Here is an 18,900-nt window from a genome sequence, read left to right on the forward strand (position 1 = left end):
GCGGCCTATGCTGCACAGCACCACAGTTCACAAGTAAGAAAGATAAGATGCGACCTTCATAACAGTGCAAGGCTTTAAAACAATTTATTATGACATTGCAGCGTGCACACAAGAAATGAGGACAGGAGGCAAAGGAAACTGTCTTTGTTTGTTGTGCGCTCTCTGCAATATCATAATACATTCCTACAGTCTCGCCAAACTTTCAATACTATTGCTTTAAAGCGAGGTACCAAGGACGAGAAAAACAAGCATAGAATTGGCCATACACAGTCAAGCACTATCATGGGACTGCAAGGACCTTCAAAGCGTGATACATACTGTACATCTGTAACAGCCTGTGTACGTGTTCTCCCTTCTTGTCCCGTCTTCATAATTCTGCGCTAAACACTTCAGATATGTCGTACCAACAAGGCCAGAAGTCAGCCCTTGCATAACCATCAAATATCTACAGAATCACACTAAATTTAACTTGTTGGTACTAATTTGCTATTGGCCTGAGTTGGTTTACGTTAAAGCTGGCTCCTGACACATTAAACCCATCATGAGATTAACACAGTATGTTAAATGACGAAAATAATCTGCCTTATTCCCCTATGCAGTTGTTTTCCTCTAAGACAAAAGGGCGCTTACAAACTCCAGTACTACTTATTCAAATGTAGTAGACCACAACAAACAGCATTCAAACAACACACATGCACCGATTGTGCCCAACTTCTCTACAGCAACGCGCCATGCAATTCATGCTTGAAGGTGCAGGCAAAAAATACAAAAGATGAAATGGAAATAAGTAAGATAACATCCCAAGCCACTGCATCCACCAAGACATTGCCCGAACTAAAAATATGTCAAGCCAGATGCGCAGTGATTGCTAGTGCTTCCCTTGTGAACTCTGCAATTTTACAGCAAGACGTCACCAACCAAATACGAGAACCCACACACTATTGATCGAATGGGTTTTGTTCAACCACTCACACCCAACAAAGGGAAGACCACTGGAATTTAACTCAGTATAACACAGTAAGAAGGTGCTCAATGCTATTATTTTAAAGGAATAAGGAGACGGGCCGTGTGAGTGTATCGACAAGCAATGACTAATGATATTACAAGCAATGACAACGTATGTACTATATCTACTCACTTCTAATGTATTGACAAAAGCAATGAGCACTTGATATTAAGAAATGTGAATGGCAAGATTAAATGCAAGGCTCTTGTTCTCTCAATGATTTTGATGGCAAAAAGACTGTAATGGTGATCCATTGTTCTTCATAAAATAAAATTTGTGCCATCCAAGTCGCAGAGGACTGCTGACAATCAGGTCTGCTTGTCACTATCATTTCATCTTCAGTGCTATCCAGGGACGTAGCCAAGAGGGGTGGCATGCAAGGTATGCATCCACAATCTCCTCTTGCCTCGGAATCTCTCGTTACCAAGTCACCTGGCATGAAATTATGTAAAACAACACCCACCCCATCCCTCCCTCCTATAGCCAATCCCCCCTCCCCCGCCAAACGAATAAATGTTGGCATACTGGTGTAGCGTTGAAGCTGATAATTTCACATATTGCATTTCCTTATCCCTTGCAGACAAGAACACTTGCAGAGTGGGCACAAGCAATGCCGCAGATACTTAGACTTCAACATCTACAGCAATGTGACTGGACTACAGCAGTTTTTCCAGTGTCAACAATAGGTGGTCACTATTGCAGCTTTGATCCCAACCCTTACTCCAGCTGGTGTAATTTTAAAGGGGCCCTGCAACGCTATTTCAGTATGGTGAGAAAATGCTGCCGATTGGTAGCTGCGGCTCGTGAGAATACGTGAGCCAAACATTACGTCACAGCACGCGGCCTGGGATTTACAATAAATTCTCAAAGTCAGCTAAAAATCGCTTCCTCTTCTCTCAACAAATGATGCTACTTACTCAAAATCACTGTGTCATTGACTCAAGTTTTATGCCATTGGCTGATATGAACGTGGCACACTTGGTAGTTACTGCGTTCGCCGCCAGAGGTCGCCACTTGCCCACGCGTGCGATCACACTGAAAGTACACCGTGCATTCGTAGAAAAAAAAAAAAAAAAGTGCTCAAGGTCACAAGGCACACGTGATGTACCTTCTTCTCCCGTGCTACCCCTCTCTGCTTAGCTTCCAGCGCTTTCGTCGGGCCGAGAGAAGAGAGAAAGCAATTGCAGCGTGTGACAAATCTTCGTAACTCCGCTCGTACTGGACGGATTCTAAAAATGTTTGCGATGATCGATTAGTGAGGCAATAAGCTCCTTTAGTGAAGCCATTCCATGGATACTTGGAAAAGTGTTGCAGGGCCCCTTTAAAGAAAAACCATATCTCGGTCTAGCCCCCGTGATTTGTGAACAGCGATGAGTGACGATTGTCATGATGTAGTGTATTTACTTGCGAATCACCAGTGCTTAGCTCTAGATAGTGTTGGCTAAATAGTGGCTGACATTGGCTGTTGTCTAATGGTGGCTAAATGATTGCTAATGTTGGCTAAATGATTGCTAATGTTGACCTGTATTGGCTAATGTCAGCTAAAGCAAAGTAAATGATGGAAAAGGCGGGCATTTGTTGGCTACTGTGCACTCATGTAGGCTATGCACTGTTACAAAAGTAACAATGTCTCTATTCAATCTCAGCCGAATAATGCTCTCATAAATAGCTACTATGACGACAGCCTGAATTAGTTCTGCCTGAACCTTCTCAGTGCCCGTTAAAAGAAGAGTTAAGTATGTCAGTTAAGCAATTATCCAGGATGTTACGTTCGGGCAATCAATGCAATGAAACAGAATAAAGAAGGAAGACAGTGCGCAGTGAAGGCAAACATGCATCGATCAGACCAGCACGAGTGAAACTGATGCATTCTTCAAGAGCCAAACTACACAGTGTACCAAGCAGACGAACATGCAGGTCTGGCCTCTCTGGCAGACGTGAAATAAAAACTTGCCTCTCCATCTTGACACAAACGGCAAGCTGCTCATTAACGCCACTGCTCCATTCGGGCTAGTGCTTACTCCATCACTCAGTGGGTAGATTTCTCATGAGGCAAGCAAACCGAGAGAAAAAAAGAAATATAGAAAGAGAAAGGAGAACAAGAAAGAAGTGAGAGAGAGAGAGACTGCCATGAGTCAAAAGAGTGTTGTCGCCCAAAACCCACACCTTAAGCTCATCATTTCTAGCCCTACTTGTTTACAAAATGCAAAAGATGAGTGTGAAAATTTTCGAAAAACTAAATAAATCTAAGAACTTAGGCCACTGAGTTTGTAGGCTAGCTAGGAGGCCTACTACTTCCGAGAGAGTAGTAAGCCTACTAACAGGTCTACTGACCGATTTACGATTAGGCCTAGTTAGTAATTAACCTAGCCTAGCTTCATAGACAGAAACGTCAACTTTACCAACAATGGCACAATTATGCAACTCACAGCTGGGCGCAATAATAAAAATTGCGAAGAAAAGGTTAAAGAGTGCAAGCTCTCTCCATTTTTGAGCAAAAAATAACCCAGACCCTTTCTCTCCTCTCTCTGACACATGTATAGTATGTCCTGTGTGCTGCAGTAACCCATAAAGACGTTAACGTGTCACACTAAAGCAGCACATTAAAAGGTTCCAATTTCCGTGTTTCACGAAAAACTGGTGTGGCATGCATCATATTCCTCAGGTGCATCAAGGTCCCTGGTAACTCACAAGCTGTTGCATCTTTCTCGAGATTTATTTCAATTTTCCGTGAAGTCTTTAGGGTAGCATAAGTAAATAAATGAACAAATAAGGTGAGACGGAGCCAACGTGCTAGCAATTAGAAACAACAAAAATATTTCACTGCCATTGCCTTTTTGTAATGATTCAGTGTTTTCACATCTACGCAGTAGCAATAATTGTCATGACTTACTAGTAACAGCATGCACCGCAGTGAAACACTGGTGAAATCGATGCACAAAACGACAACTTTCTTAGCACTAAGTTACACATTCTCTTTGAAAGAAGCAGAAAAACCTGTAATATTATCAAAGTTTACACATCAGTGCTGAAGGAATGTTAAATTTATGTAAAAAAACTTTTTTACAGTCGAACAACTGGAAAGCCTGATTTGCCCAACAAACAATAGTGGACCATCACAAACAGCTTTACATCTATTCAGACACAGCTATTAACACAATCTGCAGTGAAATGCCTGTGCACAAATTATCACTCCCAACAAACATTTAATTGTCACTCTAAAGTTGAAGCTACAAATCTGCCATCAATAAAACGCACCAGACCTCCTGCTTTAGCCATGAAGAAGGCTCACAGTGTCCCTACTAAAGGAAAATACAGACTGCAGTCTGGTGTACTAGTTCATGCTTCTACTGAGCATGTGCAACATGACACATCGACTTTACAAACATCAAGATTCCAAATCCAAGAACAAAGGGTACGTAGGAAATGAACTGGACTGGGACTAATGCAGAACAGCAAAGTGCAGATAAATGACCAAATGGAGAATGGGAACCAAGGACAAGCAGACAGAAACCAATACCTGGGTTCACTTCCCACACTAGTCATTCACTCTAGCAGGTGCTACATATAGTACATGAATATAAGAAAGGTAAGTCTGATAATCGTGCTGATGGCTACAGAAGCAAAAGCTGGTTTTCCTCATGTTTAGCGGTATTTTGTCTACAGAAACCTTACAGTCAAATAGGTTTTTACTACTATACTACTTGTCTATGACAGCAACAAGTTCAAGCGCTAGCAGACACTATATAGTATGCATTCTTTCTTGTTAGTAGTATGTAGTGGTGTCACAACCTAGTACAGGCTTTTTAAACAGGTGGTTCCCTAGGCACTACATAATGCTCTCTTAACAATGCTCATGCTAATTATATAGAAAGCAACCCCCCATCCCAGCCCAGCCCAGAAGAAGTACAGCAAATACTACATGGTGGGTGTTTGGAACCCCAAGAAGCAATAAATAACGCAAGTTCTCTGTCTCTCTCTCCCATGTAAATGTCTACAGTAGCACTAGTCACTACGAAATGTAGGGAGTAAAGTTGATACCGGAAGGCTGTGTTGTACTTCAAGTGGACTTGCAATAGAACTTAAGGACCTGGCCATACTTTTAAGGCTGCAGAAAGGAGCTGTTGCAAAGACGGGAAGTACTATCTACGAAGTGATTTTGAAACACACCATTAACATAAAACGTTTTCTAATTAGCAATATAGGCGGATGATGAAAGCACATCTACTCTAGCACGATGCAAATGTATACAATACTGGCTTACATTTATGTCGTATACATTGAAGCACTATGTTCGAAACTTTTTATGCGCCGCATAGATAGCGGAATGTACACAGGTTTTCTTTTTATGAGAAACTGTCGAGCTGCAACTCTGCAGAGCCTAGTTAACAGTATCATTTAAATAAAACAAGGTATTCACATGGTGAATGAAAAGGACTAGGCTAATTTTATCAGCGTCCCAGTTAATGGCAAATAGATTTAATGCAATACCAGAACGAGGACTTGTGAGCAGAACATCAGTCTAAAAAAGAAATGCAGGTTCAGACAAGGTGCTCACCTTCCACCACTTGGAGGAGGGACTCCAAGAGGGCTGTGTAGCGCTCGATTGGCTTGTGCAGGCGCGTCCACATTGGGTAGTGCACTTTCAGGCTCACAGCACCACCTGAGAGTTGTGAATGCACAATTTCATTCAATACGAACAAGCGAGCATCCTGTACATCACAATGGAAGGCATTTCAGGAAGCTGGCACACTGCATTTGAAAAGGGATCCCGTTGCAATGGCAACTTCGTGCAGTACAAGTACAGATAAATGAAGACAAGAAGGAAGAAAGAAGTACATGGATTGGTGTACATCACTGCAGTGACATAAATCCAAAGAAATCACAAGGAGGAGACGCACATCTCACAATGGTGGCAATTATTTTTTTTATAAATATGTTTTATTTTTAATTGTGTAAGACTAAAATCATACTTTCAAATCAAATAAAGAAAGTCACAGTTTTGCCGCAACGGCGAAGCAATGAATGCGATAGCAATAAATTAGAATGTAACGTGAAGAACGGAAAGCAGCTCGAAACTGCCAGCGCGTCGCTCGAGCCCAAAGGACGCGCAAAAAGAACGCACACAGAACGTGCGCGAACTATCATGCGTCACCGCTCGACACTTGAAGCGCACTGCTCAAACATAAAGCAGGACGCACGAAACGAACGAACAGTTACACACAGGACGAGCACGAACTAACTGTCACAGTTGTTACTTATTTCGGTTTGAACAGCGCGCTCCTTTCGCAAACGCGGCCACTGCAGCGAGCGAAGTGACCTTTGTACACTCTGTGACTTCAGCGCAGACATCACGGGGACAGCACAAGACATACAACCCTCCGCTCCACCCCTCCCCCTCGCCCGCCCCCTTCTTTCCTCGAGATAAGCGCACGAAGGCGACCACGCCCTGTAGGGCGAAGAGCAACGGCGTTCGCAGGAGCGGGGCGACGACCTTTAAAAGCGTGCCATCTCGGTCGTAACCAAGAGAGCATGCTGAAGTAAATGGTGTATATAAATAGCTCGCCGTTAGCAGGCTGAAAGACAGTGCTCTCGTGCTGCGAAGCGAAAGGTCGCCCGTTCGATTCTGTGCATCAGAAAGTTTTTCTGAATTATTTTTCTATGTGACTTTTACATATATATATATATAGATAAGTATACGGTGCATGACGCTGGCAACGGTGACGGCAAAAGCCAGCCGAGAGTGTCCATGTAATTGCTATCGCAATAAAAAAATGAGCAGTGTGGGGTCAGAGAAATGGCACTGAGCAGCTAATAGTAAAAGCGCACGTTTTATGGTAAAGTTAGTTTCTAAGCGTTTTTATATTCACGGGTCATTTTTTTTAAATAACATAATAAGAGTCGAGCAATTAGATTCATACTTCATTGTGAATGGCTTCCAACAAATCGCCAACGCAAATAATGATACGATCAGCGATTCTGTACTTACTTTGCATTTCAAAGCCCAGCATAATAAACATCTGCGGCACGTCAGAAGTAACCCATAGCATTCCAGAAAGTTCGTGCTCTGTAGTGCTTTTAAACTACAAGCAGCTTTCACTTTTGTACTTCATTTCTGCTCATAGGAAGGGCTTGAGATTTCAGAGCTAGTTTTGTTAAGAGTCTGCTGTTCTTAGCTGTCAAGATATTCAAATATGACGTTAAGAAAGATACATGTCAAGGGGGGGACACTTACAAGGGGTGTTCCCCACAGCCTGTACACCAAGGGGGGGGGGGGGGTCAACCCCCCCCCCTCCGATTTACACCACTGCGTCAGTGTACACTGTGCCAGTACACATCGTGTCAGTCCATGTTGTTTCTGTGTTTCTTCTTGTCTCTGTTTATTTGCGCTGCACAAACTAAGTACTTAGCAATATGTACCAACTGGCCTGTGCGTAGGTTCCTTTGGACCATTTAAAAGAGTTGCATATATGCTGCAGACTTACCTTTTGTTTTTGCTAGCTGAGCAACATTCTGTGTTCGGGTGTCAATGATGAAACCCTTCTTTCCACCCATCAGCACGGATTTGAGTAGCTCCTCATCTCCATTGCAACGCCGCATTGTTGTTCCAACTAATGGTTGACTGCACCTCATCAGCGCTGTCTGCAGGAAACAATAAGAACAGATTGAGACTGTGAAATTTACGCAGACTGTTAAAACATGCTAGCCAACTTCCCAGCCATTTTTAATCTCCTAATAATAACTTTAAATGACAGCTCAGTTCATTTCTGGTCAAAACTGCTGTCGTGGCTTTTGATGACCCAGGCTCACTGAGCACAAATTTTGGTGCCATTACCAGTACTTCTTACTAGCCAAGTGCAGAAAATAGCCTTGCAGTTACCACTGAATGCAACAGGTGGCAGTGTGGGTAATGTGAGAGTGCCTGCACAGGCATAGCTTATAGCCTAAGTCCTAAAACTTAAGGACCATTCTGGCACAGTTTTTGCCAGTGTTCACCATCGTGGGTGTCATTAAACTTTTCCTCACTCTGTAACTTCTTTTAATTTCTTGGTCAGAGACCAAGAAATTATTTATTGTTATATTGATTGCAGGCTGCCAGACTGAAATGTTTATGAAAAGTCAAGGTACATTATAATTTGCCTAGGTGCCTTGGTAAATTTATATCGTTGCAGTTCCATCTGCCATAGAAAAAACACAACGCTACACATGAATACGTTCAGCTGCACAAAGTGTAATTTTCACCTATAGAAAGCAGTCGAACCCAGATATATTGAATCTGAATGGGATCACAAAAATGTTCTATATATAGGTAATTCGATATATAAAAGATTTCATATATTGAATGTATATGCAAAGGGATTTTACAACTGTTCAATATACACAATAATTCGTTATATGTGGGTTCGACTGTATATACTAAGTTTCCTTCCCACACCAAGGATCGAAAACAGGCTAACAGCAACATCTGAACAAGTGCAACAGCTAGCTGGACAGATCTGTGCAGTTACATTACAACCTCCAGTGCAAGCAAAGTTGAATCTTGTTCAGTTAAAGTAACTCTGTTTTAAGACATTCTCTCTATCTCTTCAAACACATAACATATGCACTCTTAACAATCAGCAGCACCATTGAAAATAATGACATTGAACCCCAAATTTTAGTCGCACACAATAGTCACAGCCTCAAAATTCCTGCATGCAAGCTTAAATAAATTGCAAGCGTGAAAGTTCCACTAGAGGTGTGGATGGTAAAGAATGAAGCCTAAGACGCCCATTGCTGCCAGATTAAGGAAGCAACAGTATGCACAAGCAAGTGCTGGGCACTTGATTGATTGATTGATTGATTGATTGATTGATTGATTGATTGATTGATTGATTGATTGATTGATTGATTGATTGAGTTAAACGTCACAAACCAACACATGGGCTGCAAGACACTGCAAAGCACCTGGAATCAACTCCGAGGTTCCTTAGCCTGCAATGCTGGACGCTTGATATCACGTAGTGTCGCTTCATAGTATACGTTGCTGGGCTAGTTGGCTCATGATCTTCAAAATTGGATAGCGCGAAATCGACAAGGACTACAAAGGAACACAGATGTAGTAGCGCCGAGTAGCGCCTGTCCTGTACATCTGTGTTCCTTTGTAGTCCTTGTCGATTTCGCGCTATCCAATTTTGAAGATCACGTAGTGTCACTCATGAAGTAACCAATTTGCTATGGAAAATTTGGCAGTCTCTTCTAGGAAAGGTATATACATATTCTGTATTTAGCCATTTGATGTGTATGCCACTAACCTTTGCTTTCTTGTGGAAGTAGCTCAACACTGGAAAACGGCCCATCTGCCTGAAAGAAGCTGAAGCAACTAGAACGCTGTCTTCTACCTTCTTTGGCACAATCACTTGTTCAGGATAGGCTGGACAGACCTGTTGACAAGAAAAGGATTAGAAAAAGGCAAAGAAAATAATGAGGGGGAGTTGAGTAAAAGTGGAGCACTGTGAACATGTAATGTAGCTTAGAATATACAGATACAGAACAGGCTTAATTATGGAACAAGCCAGTCTCAAAAGATACTGCGCTATCCAAACCTACTCTTAAAAACAATGTGTACAGTAAAAACCTCAGTTTAACGAAGTTAATGGGTACCAGAGAATGGTTTGTTAAAATTAAAACACTTAATTTTGCACCTGAACACTTACCCTGCATCTCACTATTGTCGGGTACTTATATCTTGGTGCAGTACACACTCGTTGGCTGCTTTTGTGTCCTTATGTGAAACAAACATTTGAATCCTTTCTTGTTTCTATATTTCGTTCATTCTGTGATATGTTTTCCTGAGCACATGCCTATACTAATAATGTTTTCTGTTTGTTTCGTAATCTGCACTTTACTCTGGGTCACAGTCCTCTCTGAAGTCAATTGGTTGCTTTTCAGCTGTGTCTCCACATTTTGATGTCAATGTAAAGGTTTGATTTGAAAATGAATCACTTGCTATGGGAGACACCACACAAGGTAGTGTCAAATTAGTTTTCGATTTTCTGGGCTTCCTCATCATGTACCCAAAGCATAGTAAATGAAAGTCTACACATTCTGCTGCCATTTGAATGTGGCCACTCCTCATGCCATGAATTGAATGCATGGCATCGTGCTTATCAGCAGAATCAGGCACGTAGCCAGGATTTTTTTTCGAGGGGGGCCCAAGGCCTAATTATTCGATAGAAAGTCTTTTCATGGTAAAAAGAAAAAAAAAATGCCCGGGAATATAAAAGGCCGGACGAATTTCGGGGGGGGGGGGGCCGGGCCCCCCGGGCCCCCCCCTTGCCTACGTGCCTGAGCAGAATGCCATAGTCAGTTGCCAGAAGAGGTGTTTTCTATAAATCTGCATGATATGAAGACACTACAATAGCTTCCTGTAACTAAAATTTATGTATTTTATTCGTACTTAAGTAAACTAAACAGTCTTCCTCATTTATTTATTTAATTAGCTAAAGTGTACCATTCAATACGCTAAAAATAAGACTCTAAGCAGACCGATTTTGAAGTATTTCGATGTAACCGGTCAGGATATGTCACAAATGTGATACACCACAAGCTTCTCACCGAGAAGTCATGGTTCACAGATGATATCCTCCAATCGTCCGAGACCAGCTTGATTTTGGCAAAGTCTTGCTCGGTTGTGAATGCTGACCACCCATCCTCCATTATAACAAAAGATGGATTGTAAAAGAATGGATGAAACCACTTTGGGTTATCTGCGGAAGAGACACAGAAGGCACAAGATATTACACTCAGACTGATTACAAAGGTTAGGGGCAACGGTTAGTGTCCCAGCAACAGTTGCATTACCTAATGCGGAAAGGCATTCAATGGTGTCTGCAACATTGTTGCACGCTTCAACGCCAGTGATATCGAGTTGAATAATCCTGAAGTCTTTGCATTTCAAGAACAGTGTTCCCGACAAGGCCCCAATCCGTCGTTCAACAGTGTCAACCATCCTGTGCAGCAACTGCAAAAACAAAAGGAGATTCTGGAGTAAAATGCAGTCACAATTGGCGGAAACGCAAGTAGGTCAGTGCGAGTACGTGTTTTCCAGGGCATTGTGCAGGTGTGAGTGCAAAAGATCAAACTGGCCAAAAACCAGCTGCTTCTACATATATGTAGTCGATTTCTCTTCGTCAATTCGCTGCTGTGAAGTCATCAAGAGCAAAGTTTCGCGCATGATACCGTCAGGTTGTATGTAACAGTGCAGTGTGTGACATTAGCAACGTGTCACTGCACCTCGTAGTTTGAACAGCTGCACCTGTCACATTTATGTCAAGCTTTTATTTATTTATTTTTTTCACGACAGCTTTGTTTTACGAAGTAGATACGCACCCATAGCTCCTTATCGTCATCTGTGCGCGACGAGAAGATAGAGTGATGACTCGACAGAGATAGCGTCCCCGAAAAGCTTGTGCAGAGTGGCGCGTGCAGAACTACACGGTCAACTTTGGTGATCTTGATCAGTTCTGCAAACTCCATCTTTTTCCGCTTCGATCTGGGAGTAGAAAGGTGACGAAAGTCAGGACTGCGTGTATCTCTGTTTGACGTATGAAAAGAAATCCACGCGTTAAAGAGAACAACTGGCGAAAAGACTCGATAATGGAGTGGTATGTGGATTCTGAAACCGCCTGTTGGTGAAAAAACGTGAAGCAACATCTGTGACGCCCACTAGCAACCGGCAAGAACTTCACTGCCCTCCTTTCCGTCGCGCTGTACTTCCGTAACGAAGTTGATCGCTTACCAAAGCGCTGGTACGTCTTAGACAGGCATTTTCGAGAGATTCAGCTATTCACATCCAGCATATTATCGGTGCTATGACAAACACAGCCGCAGATACACAAGACGGCCGCGCGCCCCACTGCAGTCATTCGCGTTTGGCTCTACTTCTGGCTTTTTGGCCGACTATGGATTTTGTTCGTACTTACAAGCGACTCATTTTAGTTTCAGAACCGGAACCGAAACTTCTAGGCGTAGGTCGGTTTGCAATGACAGAGCAAGACTTTGCTTCAGATGAATACAGAGCTACTGCTATTCATTTGAGTACCTGAAGCTGATATTGGTTAGGGAAACAAAACGTTGTTGAATAGAAATTGCTAGTTTTTGAAAGCACGCGCAATGTTTCTCAAGTTTTGGTTTCGTTGCAAGTCAACGCGTTGAGGAAGTCGCATGGCTCAGCGCAGGCTCCTCGTAGTTTGTTGCAAACAAGTAAATATTTCGCTTTATTAATGAAACGTCGTGGAGGGACGGTAATACATTTACTAGGTAATGTATGTGCGTTTTTCTGGAGGTCACAGAAATATTAATTCAGGAAAACACCATCTTTTGCGCGTCATGTATTTTTTGCGAGTCAATCCGTTACCAGTACAGAGAAACAGTAATATACATGCATCACTTCATTAAAGTTACAATACAGTATAGTCAACAAAGCGGCTACGTATCTGGTATGGGTGTTGCGGTGTGTGTTTAATTTTGCATGGATCAGAAAAGCTGGGTAATGAAGTCGCAAGATGGCAGATGATACCGCGCGTCAGGTGATAACTTTTGGCGCGTGTTCAGCTTGAATGGAAACGCAGCTTACACTAATTACACAACATAGAGCACTATTTAACATAGTTTCTGTTTCTGAAACCACACCAAGCACGATCAACGGCAAAGTGATATTTACCGCGGCAGGGGCGTAGCCAGAAATTTTTTTCGGGGGGGGGTTCAACCATACTTTATGTATGTTCGTGCGTGCGTTTGTATGTGTACGTGCCTATATACTCAAGCAAAACTGAAAAATTTCGGGGGGGGTTTCGACCCCCCCCCCCCCCTTGGCTACGCCCCTGTACCGCGGGTAACTGACGAAAGTCGTAACGCCGAACCAACAAGGTAACCTCCACGGTTGCACCACTAGTGCTACAGCGGTGCTTACTGACTCGCCCGTTTTTATGTTCACTGCCACGGCTCCGGAATGTGACGGTTGGTGTCACACTTGGCTTTGTCGCTTTTGCAGCCAAATGCTTCGCGTGTCTCAGGAGATCTTATCTCTCCAGGGGCGGACGACAACATGGCGACGCTGACGCCAGCGACTTGCTTTGAGCGTCTGTATGATCGAAAAAGCAATCCTAGAAACTAATTAAAAGCTACTCTTTGTTCTCAGATAGTGTTAGGATGTTAGGCTGCGGTGACTGTACAGCTACGGTAGAATAAAACGCATCAATAATATTCTTCTGGCTTTGAAATGTCAAGACCACGACTGATTATGAGGTGCGTCGTAGTGGAGAATTAAGTCTGGGTTAATTTTGACCACCTGGCGCTCTTTAACGTGCACCTGAATCTAAGTGCTCAGGTGTTCTTTCATTTCGCCTTCGTCTAAATGCGGTCACCGTGCTCGGGAATCGAACCCGTGCCATCAAGCTTAGCAGCGCCACACCTTACCTGCTATAAAAAAAAAAGACAAGTTACCACGACGAGTAGAAGAGAACGCAGTTTCATAACAGTATATCATTTCGCTAAATAATTAGTATACCAAAATTTGTTACCAAAGCGCGAATTTTTTATGTAAGCCAAGCAATAATGCTTAACGCAAAAAACTATTCCGATATACAATTTATACCACTCTGGTAGCTGTAGTGAATGTCTGTGCACCGGATAACCGTAAGTTATTTCTTCCGACTGCGACAACCTCTGCCAACAAGCATTCCATTCCACGGTCGTCGACTCAGAAAGAAGTTACCTCAAGTTGACTTTTGGTTATGCAGCGCCGCAAGACATTACGGAGAACGTAATCGGCGAAGTCCAACTTCTGTGAAGCCTATACCATGCATATATATATCCTCCTACTCAGCATCCGAGTTTCGGCATGACAGTCGGTTCCGCACTTTCCCTATGACCTCATATTTCAAGCACAACTGTTACGGCATAAGGAAGTGTTAAAATGGCGTATCCAGGGAAGGCGAGGGACCCCCCCCCCTTCCCCACGTAAAAGATTTCTGTCTACACCGCTGTGCTGTACCAAGGATTTGGCATTGGAAACACTTACTTGATGGGGCTTGGTTTGTTCTTTGGAGACTTCGAGTAAGACACGGACCCATCCCTACACAGATTGAAGCAGAACAATCGAACCACTCGTTGCATTAGCTGTTCTTGGAACGTCGAAGCGAACGAGCGCGACTGAGCATTTCAGGTCGCAACTCCAGTTATCCTTTGCGTTATAGGACGGTACGTGCTTGAAACGAACACGCAAAATCGTTTGGGGGTGCACACCAGCGTCGCCCGACACCGCCGGATTAAGAAAACCGTAGATGGAAATCTCAAAAAAGTTCGCGTAGCGACACACATGGACGCACCTGCTGATCGAGGTGGATTCCGTGCTTTGGCTGTCCATGGTTGCAGAATAAATGTGTCGCAGGCGCAAACAACAGCACAATTCAAAACGCAGTGCTGGGAGGGAACGCTGAAACGCGACGCGGCGACGCCAACAGCACGCGTTTACAACACGTGATTGAGTTACGGCGTTCGCGTGACCCGCGGCACCTGCTCGTCGTCTTCTTCGTTCTATTTTTTTTTTTTTTCACTGCCAAGCTGCTTCGAAGATGCGGGCGCCGTATACCTGGGCGAGGCGATTTTTATGTTTGTTTCAATTTTCCTTTTCTGCTTTCGCAAGAGGTTTTCTATTCACTGTAGGACAATGACACAACCTACACGCTCGCCTGTTTGCCCCATATACAACATAAAACAACTTGTTTCACCGCGTTCGGAATATAATAAACGATTCAAACCCGTGAGCCAAGACCATTGTTTCCACAACGACTAGATGAAAAAGACAAAGAAAGAAGCGGCGTGAAAGTTTCGCATCATTTCTTTTTCTTTTTTTTTCGGTGATGGTAGTCCTACACAGCCCGCTCGACCTACCGCAGGATGCCGTTTTGGTTGTCAGGCCAGGAGCTGCGCAAGGCAGCCTCCGGGGGAAGGGGGTGCTTAGAGCCCATTCGTATGATGTGATCGAGATTGGTCTTGGTTGTGGAGCAAAATTTACAAGATTTACAAGTGGTGGGGGGTAGGGTAAAGTAGAACAGTGTAGAGTAGATCCTTGAAACTCTGGCACACACCCACGCTGGGGGATTGGCCAAGAACCAAATAGTTTTTAAAATATAATTCTTAAATTAAAGATTAAAATTTGCCTACTTAAGATGAAAGAAGTAAAAATGAAACAAAAAATATTAATAGAATAATAGAATACAATATAAGCAATGAAGCGGATAATTTGAATAAAACAATAATAATAACTCAATTTGGAAAAGTAGAAAAAAAGGAACAAAGATTGATTTTATAGCCTAAATCTCTGTGAACCTTTAAGGAGTTCCTGCAGGGCATCGGCAATCTTCCCGTCACTGTGTCCAAGAGACAAAGCCCCGAAATAAAGTACATTTGGTGGTTTATTGGTATCATGCAACGATCCGACAATTTACTGTTAGAACCGCATAATATTTTGCGTTCTTTTGAAAGTATTACGAAACTTCTTTTGGGAGCTCGAGTTAAGATTGAACGTTCTGTTAAGAGCGAGGCTGCTATAGCCGGCCGTAAAATGCCCATGGTCACCAGAAAACTATCATCATCAACGGGTGTAAGCCACATAAATTGGGCAAATCCCACTACTCGACAATGGTCCACTAAAAATGAAGAAGGCTACAGTTAGCCCAAGAAATGGCCGCGAAGCGATGGCGGTGAGCCATAAAACGATAAAAAGACAGAAAAACACAGACAGAGCGAGAAAGAACGAGAGAGAGAAAGAGAGAAATAAAGTGACAGAAAGAAAGAGAAAAATAGAGCGAAATAAAGGGAATAAAGACATAAAAATATAGAACGACATAGAAAGAGATAGAACGACATAGAAAGAGATAGAAAGACATAGAAAGAGATAGAAAGAACAGAGAGCAAGACAGAAAGAGAGAAATAAAGCGAAACAAAGAAACCGAGAGAAAGAAGCAGAGAGAGAGAAAGAAAGAAATGGAAAGGAACAGATACAAAAAATATATAAAAGAAACAGAGAGGAAGAGAAAGAAAAAATAAGAAAGATAGAAATAAATAACAAGGAAGGCCACCCAGTTGAGCTCTTCCTTCAGGCTTGGCACCACTAGTGCCAAGATGCCATAATATTTTTCTACATATACTTCCATATGCACATGTAACAGCTGAAGCTAATTTTTTCTTCTGTTTTTCAAAGTTCGTAGCGTTCAGTATGTACGAGGGTGCACTGGAACGTTTCTGGCATCGTAACCTTCCATTTGTAATGGAGACATAAGCGTAGAACCATATGAAAGCCTGTTGAGTAATTGTGCAAGTATGAGGTGTGTCTGATTTTCACTACTACTTTTAATTTGTGGCGGAACGCGAGATGTCAGAGGCACAAGCAAGTCGCCTGTCATCAGTTTGTCTCATGTCCACCACTGCAAGACTATAATGCCTAGAATATATTCTAGGCACTAGGCGGGTGGCGTGGGGTCTCCCCTGCGTCTTCTCTGGACCCGAATAAAGTTTGCATCATCGTCATCACCATCATCACTATAGCAGGACGAAGGCTTCTCCCAGTAATCTCCAACCAGCCCTGTGCGAGCTGATTCCATTTTGTCCATATTGCAAAACTGCTCATTATTATTATTCTCATTATTGTTGGTAGTAGTAGTCCTTATGGTATAAGCAACAACAGGCGTAGCGATGACCAAGAACGCATTGTTGAATCATCATAATATGTTCTTGAGATTCACTCATTTATTGATTTACAAGGTTATTTGTTAGTTTTTTTTTTCTTCACTAGAATCATCTGCTTTGGTCTTGTTTCACCTCATTCCCTTTGGGCCGTTCTATTTTGCGCTAGTGCACCTTACGACTCGCCCAACAAAACTGCTGAGAATCGTCTTCCCATTTCGTGATGAACTATCAGAATGAAGACCACCGAAGACGCGGACAGTAAAAACAGACAGGACAGAAAATATAGGACAGGGCAGGGCAGGTCGTCGCGTCTTCGGTGCGATTGTGACTAATACTTCATGAACGTTTACAAACTAGCCCAAATTAACTCGCCATCTTGTCGTCTTCCCGGTAGTTGTCGTATACCCAAAAATTGAAATCACAAGAACGTACCAACGTTCATCAAGGCACTTTATTCAACTCCTCTTTTTTCGACAATGGTGTCAGAAGTGCGTACAGCGCATTCGTGGAATGAATATCTAAAAAAAAAACAACACACGCACGACAAATAACGACAAGAGCTGTAGTCGCCCCAGAGCTTTGGCAATTGCGTTCGCGCTCTTTCGCCATTTCTAATGATTGAGAGTCACTATTGTGCCAATAAAGACATCAGTAAATGAGAACGTGAGAAAGTGGGAGCTATGAAAAGTGTCAAATGCTAAAATGAAATGTGACAGGAGTCAGCCGTTTTGGCCTGTTCAAGTTCCATTTTATGACTTTTCGACAAAAAGAAAGAACCAAAGAACGGAGGAGTTCGCCTGTGTGTCTGTTGTCGGGTACAACTTTAGAAGGCAGCGGCATTTCAACCTCATAGGCGGACGCACACATACCTGCACCAATGAGCGCGCGCTCTACCGTCGGAGAGCGGCGCAGAGTACATGAGAGGGGCTATTCCTTTAGTCGCAGAGGCAATCGGCTGCCGCGCTTTCGTCATCTGGGAGGGTTAAAGGGACATTACAGAGAAAAACGATTTTCTCATAATAGTAAATTACTCTTTCACGATACCAATATCACCACGCTTGCCGCGAGAAGACGCTTGGTAAGCCAGAAAATGTGCAAAAAGAAAATGCGGGTGGCGACGCCACTTTGAAATTCCCGCACCAAACGTCGTGACGTCATAAATTTTGACGGCATCTGGGTCCTATGTAGTTCCTATGTATTTTGATGGGTTCTATGTAGTTCCTAATCAGTAAAAAGGGAGTACATTGTCCTGTGAGGGGGCCATAGATTTAACGCACCAAGTTTAAGAAAATTTCGTGGAGCCATTGTTGCCAAAATACGAAAGCAGACTTTGAAATCCTTGGCGTCACGTGCGGCGATTTCGGCACGAAATTTAAAAATGAAACTTTGACCTTGATTTCCTCCTCTTTTAATGAACCTATGATGGTGAAATTAACGACATTAGAGCACAACTTATCAATCTAATTTTCTTTCTTCTTTTTTCACTTTAGTGTCCCTTTAAGTTGCATCCGTCTATAGGGGACGACGATGGCGGTTGTCGATATAGCCGACTGGCTGTGTAACCGCACAAGAAATGTAGGAGTGTAAAGGGCCACACAAGCAGATGAAGCTACAAAGTGATATGCGGCGACTACGCTGCGAGCACATGACCCGGCAGAATAGCGAGTGGAGCAAGACGAATTGATAAATAAACACCAGAACATACGCAGCAAGAAATTTTAAGCCACCCTCAAGAAGTCACTAAGGTTGGCTTAAAATATCACAACATCGCAACACTTCATCCGAGCCTAGGTGTAAAGAATCACACTGTAAACTCGTAGTGTTGTCTACAACGTGCTTCCACGGTGTGGGTCCATGCTGACCCACATTGAAAAACGGTACCGGACGTACGCCCACTGTGCGGGTCTGTACTCTCACCCTGCTATCGAGGTGGCCGCGCTCTGCGCTCAACCGCCCTTTCTTTCACGCTTTCACTCGTCCCATCATTTGGTGCTGGTTTACCGTCAAGTGAAAGAGTTCCGGTGAACTTAATATTCAGTAATCAGTACTCCGTTTCCGCGTCCCCGTGAATGTGAAGCGCCCACTTGTTTAAGCTAAGGATAAAGGGGAGTAAGCGTGCAGATAGTGCTTAGAGAGAAAACCTTAGCAACGATGCGTCTAGA

The 18,900-nt window shown here is 43.1% G+C and overlaps 1 protein-coding gene across 1 annotated transcript in view; it reads right to left on the minus strand.

Annotated features, from left to right (window-relative positions):
- The window catches only part of LOC119396427 (myotubularin-related protein 9), a 30,106-nt gene extending 18,184 nt beyond the window's left edge, over positions 1-11,922 (minus strand). Inside the window, exons 1-7 of the mRNA XM_037663640.1 lie at positions 11,787-11,922; positions 11,378-11,540; positions 10,850-11,009; positions 10,604-10,755; positions 9,301-9,429; positions 7,492-7,648; positions 5,565-5,669 (exon numbers count right to left, since the gene is read on the minus strand). Coding sequence (XP_037519568.1) covers positions 5,565-5,669; positions 7,492-7,648; positions 9,301-9,429; positions 10,604-10,755; positions 10,850-11,009; positions 11,378-11,524 — 850 coding nt within the window. The 5' untranslated portion in view covers positions 11,525-11,540; positions 11,787-11,922. The remainder of the gene's footprint in view (positions 1-5,564; positions 5,670-7,491; positions 7,649-9,300; positions 9,430-10,603; positions 10,756-10,849; positions 11,010-11,377; positions 11,541-11,786) is intronic.
- Positions 11,923-18,900: the final 6,978 nt, after the last annotated feature.

The sequence above is a fragment of the Rhipicephalus sanguineus genome, chromosome 6 (assembly GCF_013339695.2).
Source record: "Rhipicephalus sanguineus isolate Rsan-2018 chromosome 6, BIME_Rsan_1.4, whole genome shotgun sequence".
NCBI lineage: Eukaryota > Metazoa > Arthropoda > Arachnida > Ixodida > Ixodidae > Rhipicephalus > Rhipicephalus sanguineus.